This window comes from Oculina patagonica, chromosome 6 (genome assembly GCF_052425735.1).
Source record: "Oculina patagonica isolate OP01 chromosome 6, crgOcupat, whole genome shotgun sequence".
Taxonomy (NCBI): Eukaryota; Metazoa; Cnidaria; class Anthozoa; order Scleractinia; family Oculinidae; genus Oculina; species Oculina patagonica.
Window position 1 is genome coordinate 26,100,906 of NC_135763.1, and position 21,802 is coordinate 26,122,707.

A 21,802-nucleotide genomic window follows, 5' to 3' on the forward strand; every position below is an offset into this window, starting at 1 on the left:
CAGAGGTGACGTAAAAGAATTGCCATGGCGAATTTGACACTGCAACAAACATATTGTATCACAGCCTGCACAACAATTACATAAAAGTTTATTTAATGCCATGGTCAGTTTTTCAGTTTTTAAGGCATGTTAAGGTTAAATGGGGTTAGCAGAAAGAGGAGGAGCGTTATTAGTCTGGAGATTAGAAAAGAGAGTAACAGCTGAGTTGTTAGGGTCAAACCATAAAAAAACGACAAGGTACCGTCCTAAACGTTCTTAAGTTGACGAATGAATATGTTCTTCGGGGAACGTTTCAGTCAGTTAAATGTTTCATTTTTTAACTATTCTAGAAAATCTAAGCACGATGCTTACTTGGCGATGCGAACTTGGTCACCAGGCACTCAAGTACCAGGCGTCAGCTCGTCAGATCCACCATAAACACCAGGCCAGTGGCGCGAAGAGGAATCTGATGGTTCAGCTGACGAATCGACACCTGACCCACTCAAGGTGGGTCAAATTGCATCGTTGACTGATATGAAAACAGTTGAGCAACTTACGTTCAGGCTTGCGTCAGATTGGGAAAGTGCGTCCGCAAATGAAAAAGGGTTGTGCGAAGAAAAGGTCGATGAAGCTTGTCAAGCTGTATGCAAGGTTATTGTTAAACGCATACAAAAACTTGTCGACGCTAGATAAAGGCGAAAACGCCCTGATAGCTGCATACAGACAAGCCCCAACAAAGAATCTGAAAACACAATTTGTTAGTATTTACGCTTTGCAGTATTATTTCAGTGAGTTAAAAAAAGATGCATGGCCACTTTGAAAATCTAAGTGATCAACAGATCAAAAAGGCCAGGGCCTACGCGAAGACCGTCGGTGCTGGATTGATTCTAGAGAAAGCTCCTTTCCACAGAACCCGTATCGATTTGATGAAGCTAAATCAGTTCCTATCATTTGCCGACCAGCCATATTTTTACCAGGATGTTTCCTACGGGACTCGGACTTTAAAACTAGATTCCGGAGAGCAGTTAGTCATGCCCAACGTCGTGAGAACTGTCGCTAGATCAACCATGATAGCCCAATATTTCAGCCACTGCCGTGATGAAGAATTCGAACCCCTTGGACGGTCGACTTTGTTTCAGATTTTAAAAGTAAGGGAATCATCTCAACGGAAGTCCTTACAAGGGCTCGACAATACCGCAGCAAGTGGTGCAGACGGCTTCGATGCTCTGAATAAGATTATAGACAGGCTGGAGGAAAGCGGATCGCGGCCGGAATGGTGTCAAGCAACAAGGAAGGAATTGAAAGAAGGTAAGCGCTACCTTAAATCAGAATACCGAGCGCACTGTCGAGAAGGCGAGAGCCCATGCCCGGACTATTGTGGACGTTATGCTCTTAGTGATCCCCAGAGCACTGACTTCCAGTCTTCCTGCGACCTCGAACACTATACACAGTGCCAACAATGTGAATCACTGAAAAACGCAATGATCTCCATATTGACAGAGATCGAGTCACCAGAAATCAGTTTGTATGGAGAAGACCAAAAGGAAGACCTGCTGTATGATGCCAAACAGGCACAAGATATGGTGCTTCAATGGAAGGCGCATATCCTTCGAGCAGAGAATCAAGACCAAGCCAAACAAGATGTATCAGGTCTCTACAAAGTGACTCCATACTAGTGCTATTGGATTGGGCGATGAAATTCAACCAATGAAGTGTCAAGAAAAACAGTCCGAGTGGTACGGCAAACGGGGAATGAGCTGGCACGTCAGCTGCGTTATCTCCAAGCCTGCAGAGGGTCAAGATCAAGAGATAGTATCGTATGTCCACCTCCTGGATAGCTACGCTCAGGACTGGTACGCAGTATGTGCAATCCTAACACACCTGCTGACGACCGTCAAAGCTGAACGACCGTACGTGAATACGTCCTACATTCGTTCCGATGGCGCTGGATGCTACCACAATAATAACTTAATAGCAGCTGTGAGCGACATTGGCAAGCAGGTTGGGATACGAGTTCTGAGGTAATTACATTCCATTTGAAATAATAAAATAAACTATGGTTCTCCATGCTTGTTTGGAGAAGGGCTAAATGCTTTTAATAAGTTGATCATCAAATGGCTTGTAGTTATTGGTCAAAGATGCCCATAATATAAATCATCCTCATGGAGTTAGTTCTAACTTCAGGCGCCATTTTTGTTTTATAACTGGAAGGCGATTCCGAATGAACTCTGAGATATACACATAAACCACTGCCTTATTCTTTCCGTCTCTTCCTGGGCTTCCCTAAGGAACTGCTTTTCCTAACTATTAAGTCTATTAATTAATCTCAAGCTCATTTATCTAGTGATAGTCAGTCATAGTACGTGATATTTTGTGTCTAAATAAAGGCGATAATTTCCGGTTAGTTTACACCATGATTCTCCGCTATCCTGAACCTTCATCAGTGTACTATTTCCAAAACGAGAGCGAGTGTTTCATTGGGGTATCCAAACACCGAGAAACAAATGAAAGCACGAGGCCGTTGGGCGAGAATGTCTCCCCAATCCCAGGCCATATATGAGTTTATGAAATTGACCCGCAAGACTTACAGCTTTACAGGAATACTGCTATAGGATAGATATCTCTTGTATTTTGTTTTTCCAGATACGACTTCTCTGAGCCCCAGTTTGGCAAAGACGTTTGTGATAGAATCATTAGTCCATTGAAAGGCGCACTTCGACGGTACTGTGACGAAGGCCACGACATTTTGACCACTTCAGAAATGTATCAGGCACTGCAGGCCAGGCAGGTAAAGGGAACCACCGCAGCTGTGTGCGAATTAGATTGCAGCCAAAGTATTAAAGTTAACCGCATTAGTAATTTCAGTTCATTCCATAATTTCTCGTATGAAGCAGAGGGTGTTCGCGTCTCAAAAGCCTATGAAATTGGCCCGGGAAAATTGATACCATAGTCGCAACTTAAGGTTCAGAGACAAAGTCCAATTCTCGTGAGGGAAGTTAACGAACAAGGCTTCTTTGCTGTTACGCCCAGGCAAATGAAGCTGTCACTGTGTGAGTCACAAGAGTCAGAGAAAGAAGCAGCATTATTTGCATGTAAAGAGCCTGGCTGTTCTTCTGTTTTTAAAACATTTGACGAACTACAAGATCATATTCACTTTGGAGAACATGTCTCAAGTGTTCAAGCGAATCAGGAAAGCATAAACGATCGATTACGCCGAGACTGGGCGCTCAAGTTCGCAACAATGTCCATCGATTCAAGACAGAAGTTGCCGCCAACCGAAGACTCTCGCCAACCTGACTCTCCCAGTGGTGTTTGCAAATTTGAGGCTATTGGATGGGCCCTACAGAAGCCAAGGGGAGGCGGGACAAGGTTTAGCGAGAATGTCAGGTCTTACCTCACAGTACGATTTGATGTCGGCGCGCAAACAGGCCGGAAAGCAGATCCTGCTCAGGTCGCAGCAGACATGAGAACGACCAGAAATGCAAATGACTCAAGAAGATTTTCCAGAGACGAATGGCTGACGAAAGGGCAAGTTCAGTCATTCTTTTCGAGACTATCTGCACTCAGAAGAAGAAAAGGGTCGTCTGGAGCCGAAAGTGTTGAGATTGATGACGAAGGGGATCTGCTTTTGCAAGAAGAAGTATCATTTCTGAATGATAAACGTCGGGACAGAAGGTCGAGGATATTTTCAACAACGTGGGTGTAATGCATCCTATGATGTACGTTGGCTATGATATATGCGAGCAGACCAAACAAGAAGGGCTCTCAAAATTCAATGTGAAAACACTGAAAGCCATCTGCGATCATTTTGAACTGCCATTCAAATCTAAAGATACAAATGCTACCCTTGTAAACAAAATCACAGACATGGTGAAAGAATGCAGCTGCTGCCGCCCAACCACTGAATAGCCATATAACTTTAAGTAGGGGAAAAACAGGGATACTGCGACATGCGGCGGCGGCGGTAATGACATCACAATACCCCAGGTGACGTCATAGTTCCCCCAGGGGTGACATCATCATCATCATCTAAAAATACATCCCACAATCGTCGCTTTTTGCGGTGGAATTCATCAAAATGATGAGATCACCATCTAAAAATAGTATATTCCTCTTAATCATTGGTTTTTGGGGTGTAATTTAAAAATAGAATAGTGACGTCACAATGCCACAGGGGTAAACGTCATAAAAATGACGAGATCATAATTTAAAAATAGAATAGGGACAGTATTGCCTTCATCTTGTTTATTGTCGCAAAATAAAATAAAATTGTGATATAGGTTAAAGAATCTGCATTCAGAAGTCTTTTTTAAAGGCAAAATTATCGGTATATTTAAGCTTTGTGGAGCAGCCGACCGAAAAGTCTTGGGAGCGATTATTTCTCGTTTCCATTCTAACTCGGGCGATAGTTCGAATATAATGTATGCAGGTTGGCACAATGTTTTGCTGTGAAAGACCAAAGTGGCATTTTCATAGTCCCGCATATTTGGATCATCTCTGGTAAGTTTTTGCTTCTAGTCCAAACAAGAATTAAATAACTTCGTGAACCTCAATCAACTAACGCCAAGATTTATTGCACGCGAAATCGCATCAACTTGAACTAATAATTAGTTTTGTATTAGTATTAGTTTTGTTTAACGAAATTACCTTTGTAAAGTTCAATGATGTCATAGTTTAATTTTCTACTTCATGGCGGTAGCGGTTTTCAGCATTTCACAGTACAGGCATAAGTACCGATTCATTTCGGTCAAAGTTTTTAGCTTTGTAATTATACAAGTTGTCTTGTCGCATACATTTAGTACTGCTAACATACCGGTAATTGTTTTTAAAACAATGGTAAAGACTCGATGTGCTCTAGTGAACAAAGCATAAAACAATAGAGTGAACGCGCTTCAGTGACCTCGGATATAAACACGAGTGTTCGGTTAATAATAAAACACTAAACACACAGATTGTAAGTAAAATAAACTTTTATTTCGATCGTTCAACATTACAATGATTTAATTTAATAATCCTCTTCTTGTCCTTCGTAAGATTTGTAAGGCGAGTTTTTATGTATTCGCCGGGAGCGTCTGGAAGGTCTTTTCGGTTTTATCATCCCAGTAATTTACGAATCGGATTTGAGGTCGTTTCCGCTTTTTAGGCGGAGATAATGATTCCACCGTGGGAGGAGGTGTCAAGATCGATGGAGGAGGGGAGGGAGGTAAGGGAGTAGAAGTTGCCATGGAAGTAATTACTTGTTGGTTTGGCGTTTGAACAGGAGCTGCTGGTATTGTTACCGGTGATTCTTGAAGGGGGGTTGGCACTGTTGGTAAGTTGCCTGCGGTAGATATTTGTTTCTGCTCTTGGGTTGCTTCTGGTATAGAATTGAGCTGGTGTTTGTATGTTAAATACCTGTTTTGCAGCTGCATGTATTGCCTTGCTTTTTCGTCTTCTGCAAGGTCTCTACGAGAGAGAAAGCCATCCATATTGTTCTGCAAGCGTTGCATTTCAGAAATTACCGGAGGAGTCATCAAGTTTTGCTGCTTAAGATATTGCACTAGTTCCTTAGAAACGTTGCCTTCTACTTCGCCTTTGTCGAATCGTTCTTCACCAGGTAATACATTTGTTCGCAATCTGCAACTTTCCTGAGTGGTTGGTTTAAGCATAGGCGTACGAGCCGGGGGGGCGAGGGGGGCTGCAACCCCCCCCCGAGTGCCGAAATTTTTCGGGCAGAATGCTTAGAATTCGGGCAAAAAGCCAAAGAGAAGACATAGAAAATAAGCCGACAAATCTCAACATTACTTTCACAACGAATTACATCAACAGAAAAAAAGTATTGGAAATATAACGAACTTAGCTTTGTGGTTCAAAAGTCTAAATTTATCATTTATCTGCTTTCGTTTCCTCTCGCAAATTGCTGTAATCATATTCGATTTTTTTATAAGTTCTGCGTGACCCCTTAGTTTGATTCAGTTGCCATTATTTTGAATTGGCGAGGGCGACCAAAAGTTAGGATTTTCCACAGCTTGAACGTTTGCGCGCGGTTGATCCAGTGTAAGACCTCGAAACAAAGCTGTTACAAATGTGATGAAGCTAATGCTTTTGACTCAAATGTTAATTGCTAAGTCTGCTTAGGGCTAGCTTAAAACTTTCAACAAAATGATTTAACTCAACTTCCCCTGAATGTTTCACACACCGTTTGTATACCTTGCAAGTGGGGGGGGGGGGGCACAATGTAAATTGGCTAGCCAATAACATTTTTTTATAAAATAAAATTTTTAATGAATAAATAAAGTATTTCGTAAGAAACAGGATTAAGTGCTTCGAGCAACGCCACTAAATCAATTAATTTTTTGTATACAACTTTTTCAACGGCAGTTTATTTTCCATTTCATATGCCTCTTTATTCGGCTCTCAACGTATGTCTTTTTTTCGGGCAATAAGGTCTCCGCCCCCCCAGGTCCGAAGGTGCCCGTACGCCTATGGGTTTAAGATCAACAAACAGATAACCAAATGGTCTTTGTACCGCGTCTTCGTACTGTTTCATAAACCAAGCAGATTGTCCTGGATACATTTGTTTTGCTAGTGTCAAAATCTGCAGTTTGTCGCGGGGGTTTTTGAAAAGTACCAAGTAATGGCTGTTTAAGCTGATGCTTCGAGTGCCTTTGCCTTGATGGAACAGGTTTTGCACAATGTAAATGACACTCAAGTTGTGATGATGAGATCCTTTAGTAAACAGGTTCACGACTCGGTTATCACTTCCGGCTTCGATCATTTGGTCGTCGATGACAATCAAGTTTCGTATATTAACATCAAAGTAGGAATCTTGTTCTAAGGTCTCAGGGATACCCTTGCTAAATTCAATTCCAGGTATCGTCATCAACAACTCGCTATAAGCGGGCTGCCATTGGGAATAGCACCAAACAATCCTCTCAGGGGGTAGGTGAATTGTCTTGTGAGCCTGTTGCAACAAAGATTTAACCCAGAGCGTCTTACCCGAACCTGTCATTCCCGCCACCATACAGGTAAACGGATGCCCCAAGTGAAACCGCTGACACTTTTCTCGAGAAATCGACATAGCTTGAAATGGAGGAAAACCGGAAGTACTATGTTTACTGCTCATGTGTCTTTGCATGCTATCTTTCCTTGAAAAATCCTTTTGACATATAGGACAGGACCAACTCATATCAACTCCCTCACAACTTAACGAGAACTAAATTTCTGTGCAATGTTTCACAATTATATTGTATCTCCACCACCACCACCACCACCACAATTCTATTGTTTAACTCCACCACCACCACAATTCTATTGTTTAACTCCACCACCACCACAATTCTATTGTTTTACTTCACCACCACCACCACCACAATTCTATTGTTTAACTCCACCACCACCACCACAATTCTATTGTTTAACTCCACCACCACCACCACAATTCTATTGTTTAACTCCACCACCACCACCACCACCACCACTACCACCACCACCACCGCAATTCTATTGTTTAACTCCACCACCACCACCACCACCACCACAATTCTATTGTTTCACTCCACCACCACCACCACCACCACAATTCTATTGTTTAACTCCACCACCACCACATTTCTATTGTTTAACTCCACCACCACCACTATTAATTATAAAGAAAAACCTTACTACCGTTAGTTCATTCTATAATCATGACTCGTGTAGTAAAGAACAATCGAGGTTTCCTTCAACTTTTAGCTGACTGTCCTTCTCATCAACGCCAGTTTCTTCTTAAGACAGCCACTCCACAACAGATGCACGCATTAGTGCAACTTATTTATAACGTTCTCAAGGAAAACATACCAATCTCTGAAGAAGATAAGCGTAAAGTGATACCCTACAAGGATGCTCTAGTCAACCTCGTTGAACCAAATGTTCCCTTCAAGACAAAGAAACGAATTCTTGTACAAGAGGGTGGAGGCTTTATTCAAGAATTATTGACCCCTGTTATAAGTAGTTTGGGACTTCTTATGTTATAAGAGCATAGCTGCATCCTTAAAATTGATCATTTATATCTTGCTTTTAACGAGTGCTGGGCAATATGAAGAGAAAGATAACCTGGGACGACGAAGCGGAGGAAAGCGGACAAGAAGATAGCACAACCTCTGATGACGAGAGCGATGACGAGGAACCCCGGATAAAAGATGTTTTAAATAATCTTTCCCAAGCTGTGTCTAGAAAGTATACTTCTGAACTGCTGCATAGCATGGCCACCTCCAAAGATATCTTGTTTTGGACACCACGCGGACAATTACTCCGAAATCAACGCATAATACCAGTAACAAACATTTCAGAACTGGTCGAGTATGTGCTACTTCCACATAACGATGATGTAGCCAAACCCCGCGCACTCAATACCTTTTCAGAGGGACTGGCGGAGCTGGGAGTAAATAAGCGTTTGATAAAGAATAAGAAAGTTCTAAGCGATATATTACAAAAAGAACAAGCCTATCGTGATAAAGAGGAAGAGGAGGATGACAATAACTCAACTGGCGGTAGTGAAGAGGAGGGAACAGCTTCTGAGGAGGGTAGTGGAGATGAGGAATCTCAAGGGAGCGACAGCGACAGTGATAAAGAAGCCGAGAATAGCGATTTCGAAAATGTAATTCAAACAAAAGCTAGTTCTCCATGTGAACACTGCGATGGTTTCAATGTATATGATACTGCGATCATGAAATGCCTCAAGTGCTTTTGGGAAGATAACTATAAAATTTGTCCTATATGTGAGCACGGAATCCCTCTTGACCGAAAGCACGGAAAGGATACTTTGCGTCGATGTTACGATTGCGGAACTATTACACACAAGAACGTGAAGACATCAAAATCCACATTTTATCCCCCAAGCAATGAGGAGGACGAAGGCGATTAAATTAAATCATTGTAATGCCATGTTGAACGATCGAAATAAAAGTTTGCTTGAATTACAATCTGTGCGTTTAGTGTCTTATTATTAACCGAAAACTAGTGTTTATATCCGAAGTCACTGAAGTGCGTTCACTCTATTGTTTTATGCTTTGTTCACTAGAGCACATCGAGTCTTTACCATTGTTTTAAAAAACAATTACCGGTATGTTAGCAGTACTAAATGTATGCGACAAGACAACTTGAATAATTACAAAGCTAAAAACTTTGACCGAAATGAATCGGTACTTATGCCTGTACTGTGAAATGCTGAAAACCGCTACCGCCATGGAGTAGAAAATTAAACCATGACATCATTGAACTTTACAAAGGTAATTTCGTTACACAAAAAAGTGCCAGTGAACTGTTGATTTCGTAAACTAATTAATAGTTCAAGTTGAATTCGAATTAATTAAACGCGAATTCGCGTGCAATAAATCTTGGCGTTAGTTGATTGAGGTTCACGAAGTTATTTAATTCTTGTTTGGACTAGAAGCAAAAACTTACCAGAGATGATCCAAATATGCGGGACTATGAAAATGCCACTTTGGTCTTTCACAGCAAAACATTGTGCCAACCTGCATACATTATATTCGAACTATCGCCCGAGTTAGAATGGAAACGAGAAATAATCGCTCCCAAGACTTTTCGGTCGGCTGCTCCACAAAGCTTAAATATACCGATAATTTTGCCTTTAAAAAAGACTTCTGAATGCAGATTCTTTAACCTATATCACAATTTTATTTTATTTTGCGACAATAAACAAGATGAAGGCAATACTGTCCCTATTCTATTTTTAAATTATGATCTCGTCATTTTTATGACGTTTACCCCTGTGACATTGTGACGTCACTATTCTATTTTTAAATTACACCCCAAAAACCAATGATTGAGAGGAATATACTATTTTTAGATGGTGATCTCATCATTTTGATGAATTCCACCGCAAAAAGCGACGATTGTGGGATGTATTTTTAGATGATGATGATGATGTCACCCCTGGGGGAACTATGACGTCACCTGGGGTATTGTGATGTCATTACCGCCGCCGCCGCATGTCGCAGTATCCCTGTTTTTCCCCTACTACTTTATGGCCGGAGAGGATGTACTCGGAAGTTTTGGTGGGCATTTCACGTCCTTTGAGTCTGCTGTGGACAAAGTTTCCAAGCACCAGTCGAATAAATCGCAATTTATAACTTGACAAAAACCTTGGAAAGTATGTGCCCTGTAAGCTTTGTTTACCGATAGTTGTAAATGAGCAAAATTTGCATATTGTGCGAGGGGACGAAGGATTCCTATTTATGGCATTTCAGCCGTTTTTATTTATACAAACTAAAACGGCCATAAAAACCAAAAGTACTCGTTTTTCGAGGATGTACAGCAAGACTCTGAGGTGCTGGATAAAATATTTCTATCTAATCACATGCGCTGGGCATAAACCGTCAAACGAGCAATCTAATGTAAATATTGCCAAAACAAACTCTTAAAAACGTTTGTTCGCGTCCAAAGTAGAACGATACCCGGACTTTTTAATTTATTTTCTATTAGAATAGGGTTAGGTCTTTGCCGTGAAGTGCATTTTACCTGTGATTTTTTTACCGCTTTGGAGATTTTGGCTTTTACTTTTGAGGAATCTGTCATGCGAGAAAAGATACCGCAAACCGCGTTGTCCTTGATTTAATTAAGTTAATTTAATTTTTCATCAAATAATTCGATATTCCTTGATAAGACAAGGTAAATGCGGCTTAATGTAATGTATTATTTAAAATTGAGCGATATTTATCCGTTTCGAAGAAAGGCAGCTTTTAAAATCGCCAAATTCCGGCCATCGAATAACCCTGAAACCGCTCTCAGATAGTAAAATACGTTTTGTCCTGTAGCGAAGCACAGAAAAAGTTTCTGGAAAAAAAATTAGATCGATTTTAATCATTTCACATTAAGTTCTTTTCAGTCACAAAAAATAAAGGGAAGGTTTACTCGCGACCCGAAAGTCGCCAGACCGCTGTTAGGTGGACAGCCTTAAGCATTGGCTACCTGTCGGTTATGCTATAACTTCTTTGTTATCGAAACTATTTTGCGGAGGTCTATGACAAAAATCACTTACCTCTTCCGTCTGTTATTGAAAACACCCCCTCACGTTCGTCGCTGATATAAAGGGAAGCTACACCTTTTCAGCAGTGTTAATTTCTTAGAAGCGGTACTCACTTCAAGTCAAGCCATGGTATTTTCAATGAAGGAAGGCGTGTTCTTGCTGTTTTGCTTATGCTTGATGCATGATGGGGCGAAAGGTATGCACACTGTTTTATTTCTCAATTCTTTCTTTACATCTACAGCATTATATATTGTTTTAAAATAGTTTGTTCCAGCCCCATTAAGAGTATGAACTAAAGCGTTTGAAAGTGTTTGTGCAAACATTACGATTTGATCGGAGGCGGTTTCCATTTATTATTTGATTTTACTGGACCAAAGAACCGGACAAGAACTCAATATCTATATCAGATGAAAGTGGAATTGGATAATTCGTACTCTCGGTTCACCTTGATTTTGCTATTTAGAGTTTTGTTTATTTCAAGTACATTACTTGCACTGGATCGCAACTGGTTATGAAATTTTAGAAATCTAGAACCCTCGGCCTTCCTGTTTTATAGTTCACTACAACCTCTTTAATTTTGGTGCAGACTTTACGACCTACACTTTGCATACCCCTCCCTATTATTGCTTTTTGCTTTGGATGACCCTTATTATATAAAAAACTACAAGGAATAATTATAATCTGTTGCAAGTTTGATGCTCCGTCTGCGCTTTAATTCAGATAATTGACTTTCAAATAAACCAAGCGTGTGCTATTATCCTTACTACAACTGCTCAAGATTACAAAAATAGAAGCATGTTGAAATAGCCAAAACAAAAGCATGCGGCATAAAGATTCAGTTCTGTGCTTGTATAGCCTTTTTTCTAAAGCAATTTCGACAATAAGTTATACCTAAATTTCTCGTTTTTAATAAAGACAGGGAAAGAAGGCTCTTCGCTATGGTATTCACGTCACGTTCAACGACGTCGTTCGTTTTAACATGTTCCGTGCAACAAAGAGATCAATGACCCGAACAACCTATCTTGTCAGCGATAAGCGAGGCACCTGAAAAGTCAAGAATTTGCCGATTGCTTTTTATCTTGGCTGACATGAATGAATGTGAATTGATTCATCGACCTATTGTGACTTGCCTGTATTGATCACGTTTTCAGTACGATTCAGTACGATTGTGAGATCTGAGCCACACTTCCAACTGAGAAAAATGAACAAAAAACTGTGAGGGAATCATATGGCATGGAATGACTGATTTTCTGAATAATCGGACAAATACTACAAGAGTATAGCCCGAATAAAGAATAAAGATGCAATTTAAATCAGAAATGCATTGATGCTCGGTTATCAGATTGGCCAACAGAGGCCAATATTACGCAACGTAATGGAAGACTTTTTCAAATTCTTTGTAGGTAGAGTAAGATCGATTACTTTGTTGAGCGTGCATTTCGGGTTAATTATTTTTACTGTGTAGGATTCACTCCATCATTTTTGCTTGCTGATGTAGGGAAACAATTCTTAGAAGTCATGACAATCAGGGAACACTGCCAATGCGAATGCGTAACAGCAAATTGGGCCGGCTTTTAAACTGCGAGCACCAGTCTTTGTCTGAAACGGCGGTATTTTGGTTTTAAAACATAACATCGGTGCGTTTGTAGGCGATCAGTCCTTCTAGTCATCCTGGAGGATGAATGTGGAAAGCGGAAAATACTGACAAGGATGTGATACTCAGACGTGTTACTTTTGTTTATTGTTTGTTCTGCATTAATCAAAATATCTAAACAATAACGTCACAAGGACTCCTCGAGTTGACTGAGTAGAGACAGTAGAGGGTAATCGGCTGTTTGAAGAGAAAATGTGTTTATGCAGAAAACATACATGCCCGTTGTTAAATTGTTCAAACATTAGGGAGGTTATCATCGCCAGCATCTTGGCAACATTACTCACTCCATCAACCACTGGCTTTAATTGCAAATAAAAATAAATTCCGAAACAAAACACAATTATTTGTAGTAAAATCGATATAATCTTAGACAAAAAGAACTCGGTATTGTGATAACTTTTCTGCTCGAGTTTGCAAAAATAGAAGCATGTCCAAATTTGCCAAAATAAACCGGCATCAATTCTTAACAATTGTGGAACGCTGCCAGTACGCATACGTAACAGCAAATTACGCCGGCTTTAAAACTGCCACCAGCCTTCGTTGGAAACGGCGGTGTTTTGGTTTTCAAACAGTTGCGTTCGTAGGCGATCAGTCCATGCAGTCCTCGTGGAGGACTATATATGTGGACTATACGTTTTGACTATATTGTTTGTCCTGCATTAATCAAATAATATCAATAAACAACGTCACAAGGACAGGTTTATGCAGAAAACAATAGATTTGTGCAACGGTACGCCCTATGACGCACATCCCTTTTGTTAAATCGTTCAAGCGTTAGGGAAGTTATCATCACCAGAGTCTTGATAACATTATTTATGCACTCACTCCACCAACCATTGGCTTCCAATTGCGGAAAAATAGAATCTGGATAAATTTAAAGTGCCTATGAAATGAAAACCAAGTTGACCTCATATGAAAGGCCTTTCAAAATTAAGAAAGATGGTGTTTTCCTTTTCCTGATATCTTTTCTCGTTCCAGAGATATTAACGATTTTGTATTATGCAAGTTAGATAACTGATGACGTCATAAGTTTGACAGTAATTGGTGTAAAAACACAAAATCAGTAGTATCTCTGTAAATACTTAAGCAAAGTAATTGAAACTTGGCACCAGTGTTGTACCTGTTGTGTTATTCCTCCATGAATACCTGTCACTGAATTGACATAAAGATAGAAAAAATAATTAAGGCAGAAAAATCTGATTTAGTCACTGCTTTAAGTTGGAAAACTTTGAAAGGCTTTAAAAATTGTATGAATCACAGGGCTCAAAAAGGCCCCTCTGGTCGTCCCGGGCAAGTAGAATTTTCTGTCAAGCAATTAATTTTTCATGCCTGTTTGCGTAATAGGTTAAGGCCCAGGCAAGTCGTCTAAATGTAAATTATACAGTCACAAGTTTACTAAGAAACACAATCATACACTGCCCTAGGCCAGCAAAATTTGAGAGCTGCTTGTTGACCACAGGGCAACCTGGAATTGTTTTTTTTTTTTTTCGAAGCCCATATCCTATATTATAACTTAAGGATCAGATTGGTTGTTATAACATTAAAAAAAATTCATGATCTTTCACATATCATATGTGATATTTTCTTTTATGTAAGTTCTAAAAAATATGAATAAACTAATCAATTTATTCCGAGAAAGGCTGTTATCAGATTAGAAATACAAAACCTTCACAAAACGTTTTCACTCATAACATTCATACGATAAAAATTAAAATAAGAAAAACTACGCAAAGTTCTCAGTGAAAAATAACTGAGGTCATGGAGAAAACTTTATTTCGCTAAGGCTCTCAGCTAGCAAAGTCACCTATTGTGTCTGACTCGACCACATTCTTACAAATTTGCATGTAAATTTTGTTCTCTACTTGTTCTGTACTCTTTCTAACGTTTTAAAGTGCTTTGTTACAGCGGATAAGAAATACCGGAAGTAGGGTATGCTTTGAATACACAACTCGTGTTTAAGACAAAACGAATTTCACTAAAGGCTATGTCCTTGTTTTGACATACCTATACCGGTACACGACTGAGAGCTAGAACCTAGCTTCGTTTATATTATTATTGTATTATTATTGTATTAGATTGAATGCTGGTTTATACTCTAAATAGCTAAGACTTTTCTAATCTGTTAAAACAATGAATATGAATAATAAGCTTAAGCTTACCTTGTGTTTTCGTAAAGGACTGTGTCTTTGACCGACTTTGCTTCAAACTCACCAAGAAGTTTGGAAGATTAACATCAATTTCGATCGGTCATAATCTTTACTCCTCAACTAACTATGGTTGTCATCGCGGGTGAAACGAGGAATATATCCCGAAATAATTTATCTGTAATAAACTGTCTTTAAACTGAGTCCTTCGTGTACTTTTCAATCCCGGAGTCTTCATGCTTAGTGAACTTATGCGTACGCTTGGTAAATCGGAATGCTGTGAGATTGTTTCCTGACTTTTGACTCTGAACCATATTCAAAATTCTGCTGTTAACCTTGACGTTTCCCGAAAGATTAAGTATGAACCAGAACATTTGTCACAAGTAGTATAACGATAAGCTCGCTGAACAAGCTTGCTTAGAAGCTCATAAATCCAGACGAGCCGACAGCCAACAGCGAGCTTCCCCAAGTTACTCTCCCCTTCATGTAATACTACCCAGCGCCTAGCTCGTTCCCAGGCCTAATCCGTGCGTACGTACGGTGGCGAGTGGCGACCACCAAAAATTCTTAGCTCGAAGGATCTACTAAATTACCGTTAATGCTTATGGATGCTCTGCTATGCTTTAATGCCTATGGAAGCTTTGCCCGCGCGGGAGCTCCGCTATTACCATATTACACTAGACTATGGAGACGTTGGAAGCAATGACATTTACCATTAAAAGGCTTGACTGTTTTTTTCTTTATTGCAATTTATCTTTCCGTCATTATTCTTTCTTGAAACTGTAGTTTAAATAGTGAAAAATTCAAGGAATCTTCAACCAAGTTGCATTTGTAGATGAAATACTTTGCCACTAACAAAGCCAAGCTCAGCGCTTGATGGTGTTTAAATAAGTAAACAGTTCCATGTTAAAAAGTAGAGTCAGTTAAGGGCATTCCACTGAAGTAGAACCTGGACTGAGATTTTTGCCAAACAATTCCTATTGGTTGTTTTTGTAATAGGAACTTAAATTTTGAAATAAAAACGGAGAGTGCCCATGCTCGCTTGGGAACAACAGCACCTTGTTTATACCCAATAAATCCTTATAATATCACCATGATTATAGTCACGATGGCTTGCTAAATTCACGTTTCCGACGATTATTTCTTATTCTACACTAAGAATAAGTCCATATTTATTCTACGAAAGAAAGTTACTACTCAAATAAAAACAACAGAAAAAATTATAGTTCACCGTACTCGTTTATGAGAAAATGACGAATTTACATCTCTGGCGAGTTACAGCCGTAAAAAAAGCCGCCATTTTTTGGCGCGCGCGCGTGCGCTAATCACGCGTGGAATTGTGCGAAGTAGGGATGCGCAATGCAATACTTTGGAATAAACTTTAGTGAATATTTTGGTTGGTGGTTTTGCTCCAGAATGAGGTTGCGTGAGAGCATTTTAAAAACATGTGCTCAGTTGTATGTCTTTCTTTTTTACATAGATAGCATTAATTGTCAGATACAAGATTTGCTTTTTTAAGTTTGTCTTTGGTACATAGAATGTTGTCTAATATTAAATTCGCACACTCCGCATTATTAACTTTGTGTTCTTAAATAGAGCGGTTTTCACTTGAGTGTCGAAAGTTAATTGCGTTTGCTTTGGTTTTGCATTGCTACGCTTAGTGATTGGCTTAACAATGTCGCGCCACTTTCTCAGCCAATCAAAACTAAAACCGAAACCAATCGTGACTCACTCGCGCACGTTTTCCCGCGCTTCGTGCCGGCTACATGTATTTGCTTCGAGTTTTGATTGGTTCACTGGATTGTCTGTGTCCTTTGTGATTGGCCAGAGTAATTACTTTGGTTTTGGTTTTACGACACTCAATTGAAAACTGCTCTTTAGAAAATGGCCAATTATATATTTTTTGCATATCAGAGTCTTCCAATCCGTAGCTAGTTAATTGGTGGTTGGAATTCATTTTCAACACAAATATTGTGTAGCACTGGAATGATACCACCTTTGATTTCGCGATTGTCACTGACTTTGGATTGACGGTATTTTCCATTTGCTTTTGATTGCACTAAGATAACCGTAAAATGAAGTGAAATTTGTCCTTAGGTTAAATCAACTAATGATTGCTGATACGTTTTAGCAATTTTTCTCTGGTATCAACTACGAGGTGTTTAACATTCTAAACACCTGCCTCGTGCCATGAGCTGAAAAAAAAAAACGGTCTTGATGCAATTTTTATATCGTTTATATTTATATCTCATTTTTAAAACCGCCATCATTTTTGTCTTCGATTAATTAATGTGTTCTTTTTTTTATTTTATGTGGTTTGTTATCCCATATAAAGTCGAGAGCAACCTTATCGACCTTTTTTGGAGAAGTTTCCAGACAATGTTAGAACCGAAGCGTTGTAGAATAACTTAGACAATCCCAGTGTTTTGACAATGTTAATTTTCCCAAGCAAGGTTAATTTTTTTCTTATTTTCCAAGAATTAAGAATTTTCTTTAGGTCTTCTAGTTTCTTTTCGAAATTTAGTCTTTCACTTAAATTTTTGAATAAATAAATTTAAAAAAAACTGATTTTAATTAATTAGTGCAACGAGCAGATCTCGTATTTCATTTTCCGATCTTATAATAAGAATGTTTATTTTTTTCTTTGTTCGTGAGCGGGCGGTATTCTACAAATCCTGCGATCTGATTTGTTCCGGGAGCGGGCGGTATTCTCCAATCCGGCCCTCGACATCGGGCGGTATCCGTTGCGAGATGAATCGTCGAGTGTACTTTCCGCGCAAAATCATTTTGCAGCGTTGTACGAACGAACACATGAAAGATTTGCTCAGCAAAATCGAAATAGCCGCTCACCAACTGTTGTAAATGCCAAAAGACAGAATAGAAGTGGAATTAAAGGCCTCGAAGTTCTTCTAAAGGCGAGTGTTGATTTTGTTTATCGACAAATTAAGTTCTAGTTGATAGTTTGTTGAGTTTGTGGTTGTTTGTGCATTTTGCAATCATTTGCACGCCATTTTAATACGATAAGCTGCGCCGGTTTTAAACTTCAATTTTGAGTAAAAACTGTCTTTTTATCGGCCACTTCTTTGCCAAAACAAAACACTAGTTGCCATCATTCAAGAAAATGAGATTCGTTAATTAAAAACAGCCAAAATAATTCTGACAATATTGTGCCGTACGTCCAAGCTTCGCATTTCATTTAGTTTCACTTTCGCACTGTTTATCAAAAAAAATTATTATGCTGGGAATTAACGCAGAGCTTATTAATTCGTTAAATACAAGTGTGTATAGCTATACCGAAACTGTCTTTCCGTCAGATAGTTTTTTTTTTCGGGAAATTCTTAAACTTAGCATCCTGCGAACAGAGTTCTTTATCAAAACATTCATCGGGAAGCCGGAATCGGCGTTTAGTTTTGTCAATAATAATGCTTTGGCTCGATTTTACATTTATGATATATTTACTACTTCAATTTCTTTGATTGAATCTCTTCAGTGTTAATTTAATATGCTGAACCTTCCTGTAAATACGGTTCATTTAATTTATTTCGAACTAAATAACAAACAGCATTTTACACTCTTGCTAACCCGTCGATCGACTCAACATTGAAATTAAATGGCGCGCGTATACAAACAAAGATTTTGTGAAACAATCTTTGTAGGTTTCTTTTAAAAACAAATAAAGTGGGAAAAAAAAATTAAAACGTTATTCACCAGCCTAGGTCGGTCCGTATTGGGGAAAACTGTGCCCTCGGTCTTGGAACCGCCCTCGGCCTGCGGCCTCGGGCGGTATCCAAGACCTCGGGCACAGTTTTTCCCAATACGGACCTCCCGGCTGGTGAATAACCTATATATAATCTTGTTACTGTTTTCGACGAGATAAGTTTTATTTAAACTGTATTGTATACTGAAGTGAATTATAAACATGGCAAACTGAAATTGAATATAACCCCCGCTAATTCGAACTGTTTTTCGTTTCCATTCAGAGTTCGAGTTACCGGGCTTCTACAGTACTTCTTTTTTTAAATATATCTCTTAAAAGGCACTTTAAAAAAACTATAGCAGCTCCTTTTCTTTTCATTTTAAAGAATTATGAATTTAAGTCAAAAACATTTTTTTACAGTGACTGGAGATCCAAGGAATTGCGTTTTCCCTTTCAACTATGACGGCAAGACGTATAACAAATGTACCTATGCCGACAGCGGAAATAATTATCCGTGGTGTGCATACGATCGTGTATACAGTTGGCTTCGATGGGATTATTGCGGTAAGGAACAAACCTAAGCTGTTGTAAACTATTTATCATTGAAATAGAACATTTATGTGAATTTAAGCCGATGCAATAAGAGCGGCAGCTTCGAGCCAAAGTGGCGCATACTGCCGGAGCTACCGGTTTCTTTCGCATTAAGCAGCTAGAAGTATTTTTACTCCTCCCTGGATGGGATGCTAGACCATCACAGGGTACCCAAATGTGAGACCAAAGTATCATTTTGCTATAATTATTTCAGCATTCGTTTCTAACTTGAATTTCCTGTTTCAATTATTCCTAGAGTGTAGCGCACAAGATAAAAGATACTGTAGAGATAGAAACCGTTCGTGCAAACCAGCTGGCGATGACCGTCCCTGGCAATGCTTCCGCGAGGGTACCCATTTTCTACCTAGACCTGGAAGACGCTAAGGCCACAAACTTGCATTGTTACAGTATAAACATTGTCGACAACACCCAACTTATACAGCCCGTTGCGATGAAATATTTGTGTGGCCTAAGACACGTTGAAAAAGAATAAAAGTGATTTATGCAAGCATTGTTTCTGAATAATGAGATTCAACTATTATCATTTAACCCTCGGACGTACAAGCAAACTCATACCCACACCATCGTACAAGGGGAGGGGGGGGGGGGTGGATGGAATCCCTCCCCGGAGTTTTTGTTATATTAAGGCGTAGCGTAATTATTTTGCTATCAGTAGAAAGCCCGTAGCCTACTCTACAAGATGGCATAATTTTAATTGGCTTTGACGTCACATGAGGTCAAGTGACGTCATTAGAGCCGCCATCTTGAATCCGCAATCCTGGATTTCAATATTTTCTTAGAAAGTCACAAAATAACGGAAATTGATGCAAAATCAAGTCAGAATACTTATAGAATGTTAAAATAAACAAATCGTGCAATTCTGTTAAAAATGACGATTTTTGGCAAGACCTGCCTGTATTTATTACGTTGCCATGGCAACGTCAAATATCATGGACACATGGTTGACATATTAAATTTTGGCAAAGGATGAATGAACAGCTACTATAAGTTTCAGTACTGTAGAGTAAATCGTTTTCTCAAAATTTGGAAAAAACCTGAAGGGGGTGGGGGGTGTACGTCCCAGGGTTAAGTGCGACTTTATCAACCAGACTGCGGAACAAATGGAATAGACGATTTCGCTCATATTTTTGCCATAGATAGGTCCTGGTGAGAAACCAAACGTACCGTAGTTAGTTTTTTCTAATACAGCTTACTTTTGTAGAAATATGTCAGAAAAGATTTCGCCTCAATTGGGCTCAAAAACCACTTCCGGTTTGACTGATTTTTTGGAAAGTTTGATCGCCTCGCGCGTTATACTGCAGCTGTTTATTGATAATTTAATAATATTTATAATGTGATTAATGTGATTATTGTATGACTGAGCGAAAAATAAAACAAATCGAGATTAATTTTTAGCCTGAAACGGGGATAAATCCAAAGGCACAATTTGTAAATGAGTAGCGAGCGAAATTATGCTGTAAAACTCTGCCATTTCTTTCTATGTGCGATAACCTAAAATATAGTAAAAACAATTGTTATGGGTTAACTAGACACTTATCTAATAGGATATCCAAAAAAATCTCTGGAGAAAAGGTTTTTAGTGGCCCGCTTTGGCTTTAGTTCATCACTAATTTTGCCGATAATCTGCCGTTTTTGAGTGACAGCAGTTGCGTGACACAAGTAGTAAATTATCGTTTTCAATGCATGTTTGACGCTCTTGTGAGAATTTCGTCAAACAACCCATGCAAATAAACAGGTCATATGGTGAACTATTCAAAAAGGTAAAGGCAATATTAGATTTTTCTGGAACCTTTGCGTGATCTCTACACGCTCTTGATCACAGCATGCTAGATGGTTCAGTTCTGTGTTAATAGTTGTTTTAAGATGTTGAGCATTCGATCATCCACAAAAACCGGTCGTATAAAGGAAAGGATATTTATTTTGCAAGAATAAATGGTTTTATGTAGCTTGTTTCGTAAGTATTTACCAGCTTCCGGTTAAATTCCCTCCTACTATCACTTCCGGTTACATTTTCGCGGCTTTTAGGTTATGAAGGCGCGGTTACATCGCCTTTACGCTTATGGCGTCCACGAGTGAAGAAAAGTTTCCCCTCCCTCCGCTCCCTGCGTTCTGTTTTTGTTGGTTTGGGTTGGCGGGTTCTCCCTCACCTTTGCTGGGATAATACTTTAAGGTTTCCATATTTTAAGCTTTCAATCCTTGATATAAAAAATAAACGGCCACACCCGTGGCCAAAATCTGCCAAATGGTAGTCTTGTCTTTTATTATCCCAGCAAACAGGGCTTTGCCAAAGCAACACATACATACTTGTTTATATGCATGACATCTAATCTAGGAGGAACAGGATACATAAAGCATACTCAGTTCAATTATTTTACGTAATAACGAGTAAATATTGTTTGGTTTATTTCTTTGCGTGATCTGATGGAAACAGTGCAACAATTAAATTATAAGTATTTGTCAAGTGTGGTGATGTTGTCGTTGTTGTTTGTTGATGTGTTGTTGTTTCCTTTTTGTCTCAAATTGCCGGTATTTTTCCCAATTCATGTCCTTTTAACCCTTTGACACCCAAATTTTTCTCAAAAACCGCGTTTTTTTAGCTGCTAAACTGAAATTTTGGTGCTATGATCTGGAATTTACCTCAACTTTGCTAAAGAAGCACTTTTTTACACTTCAGCAATATTTTCATAAAGATTCTGTGTAAAAATGTA

At 39.2% G+C, this 21,802-nt stretch overlaps 1 protein-coding gene across 1 annotated transcript; it reads left to right on the top strand.

The window, feature by feature from the left end:
* The first annotated feature begins 11,061 nt into the window (after window positions 1-11,061).
* On the top strand, window positions 11,062-19,564 carry LOC144658377 (epididymal sperm-binding protein 1-like). The gene is made up of 3 exons (XM_078518804.1): window positions 11,062-11,183; window positions 18,903-19,046; window positions 19,330-19,564. Exons 1-3 carry the CDS (start codon window positions 11,114-11,116, stop codon window positions 19,455-19,457), a joined length of 342 nt encoding a protein of 113 aa, XP_078374930.1. The 5' UTR covers window positions 11,062-11,113; the 3' UTR covers window positions 19,458-19,564.
* Window positions 19,565-21,802: the final 2,238 nt, after the last annotated feature.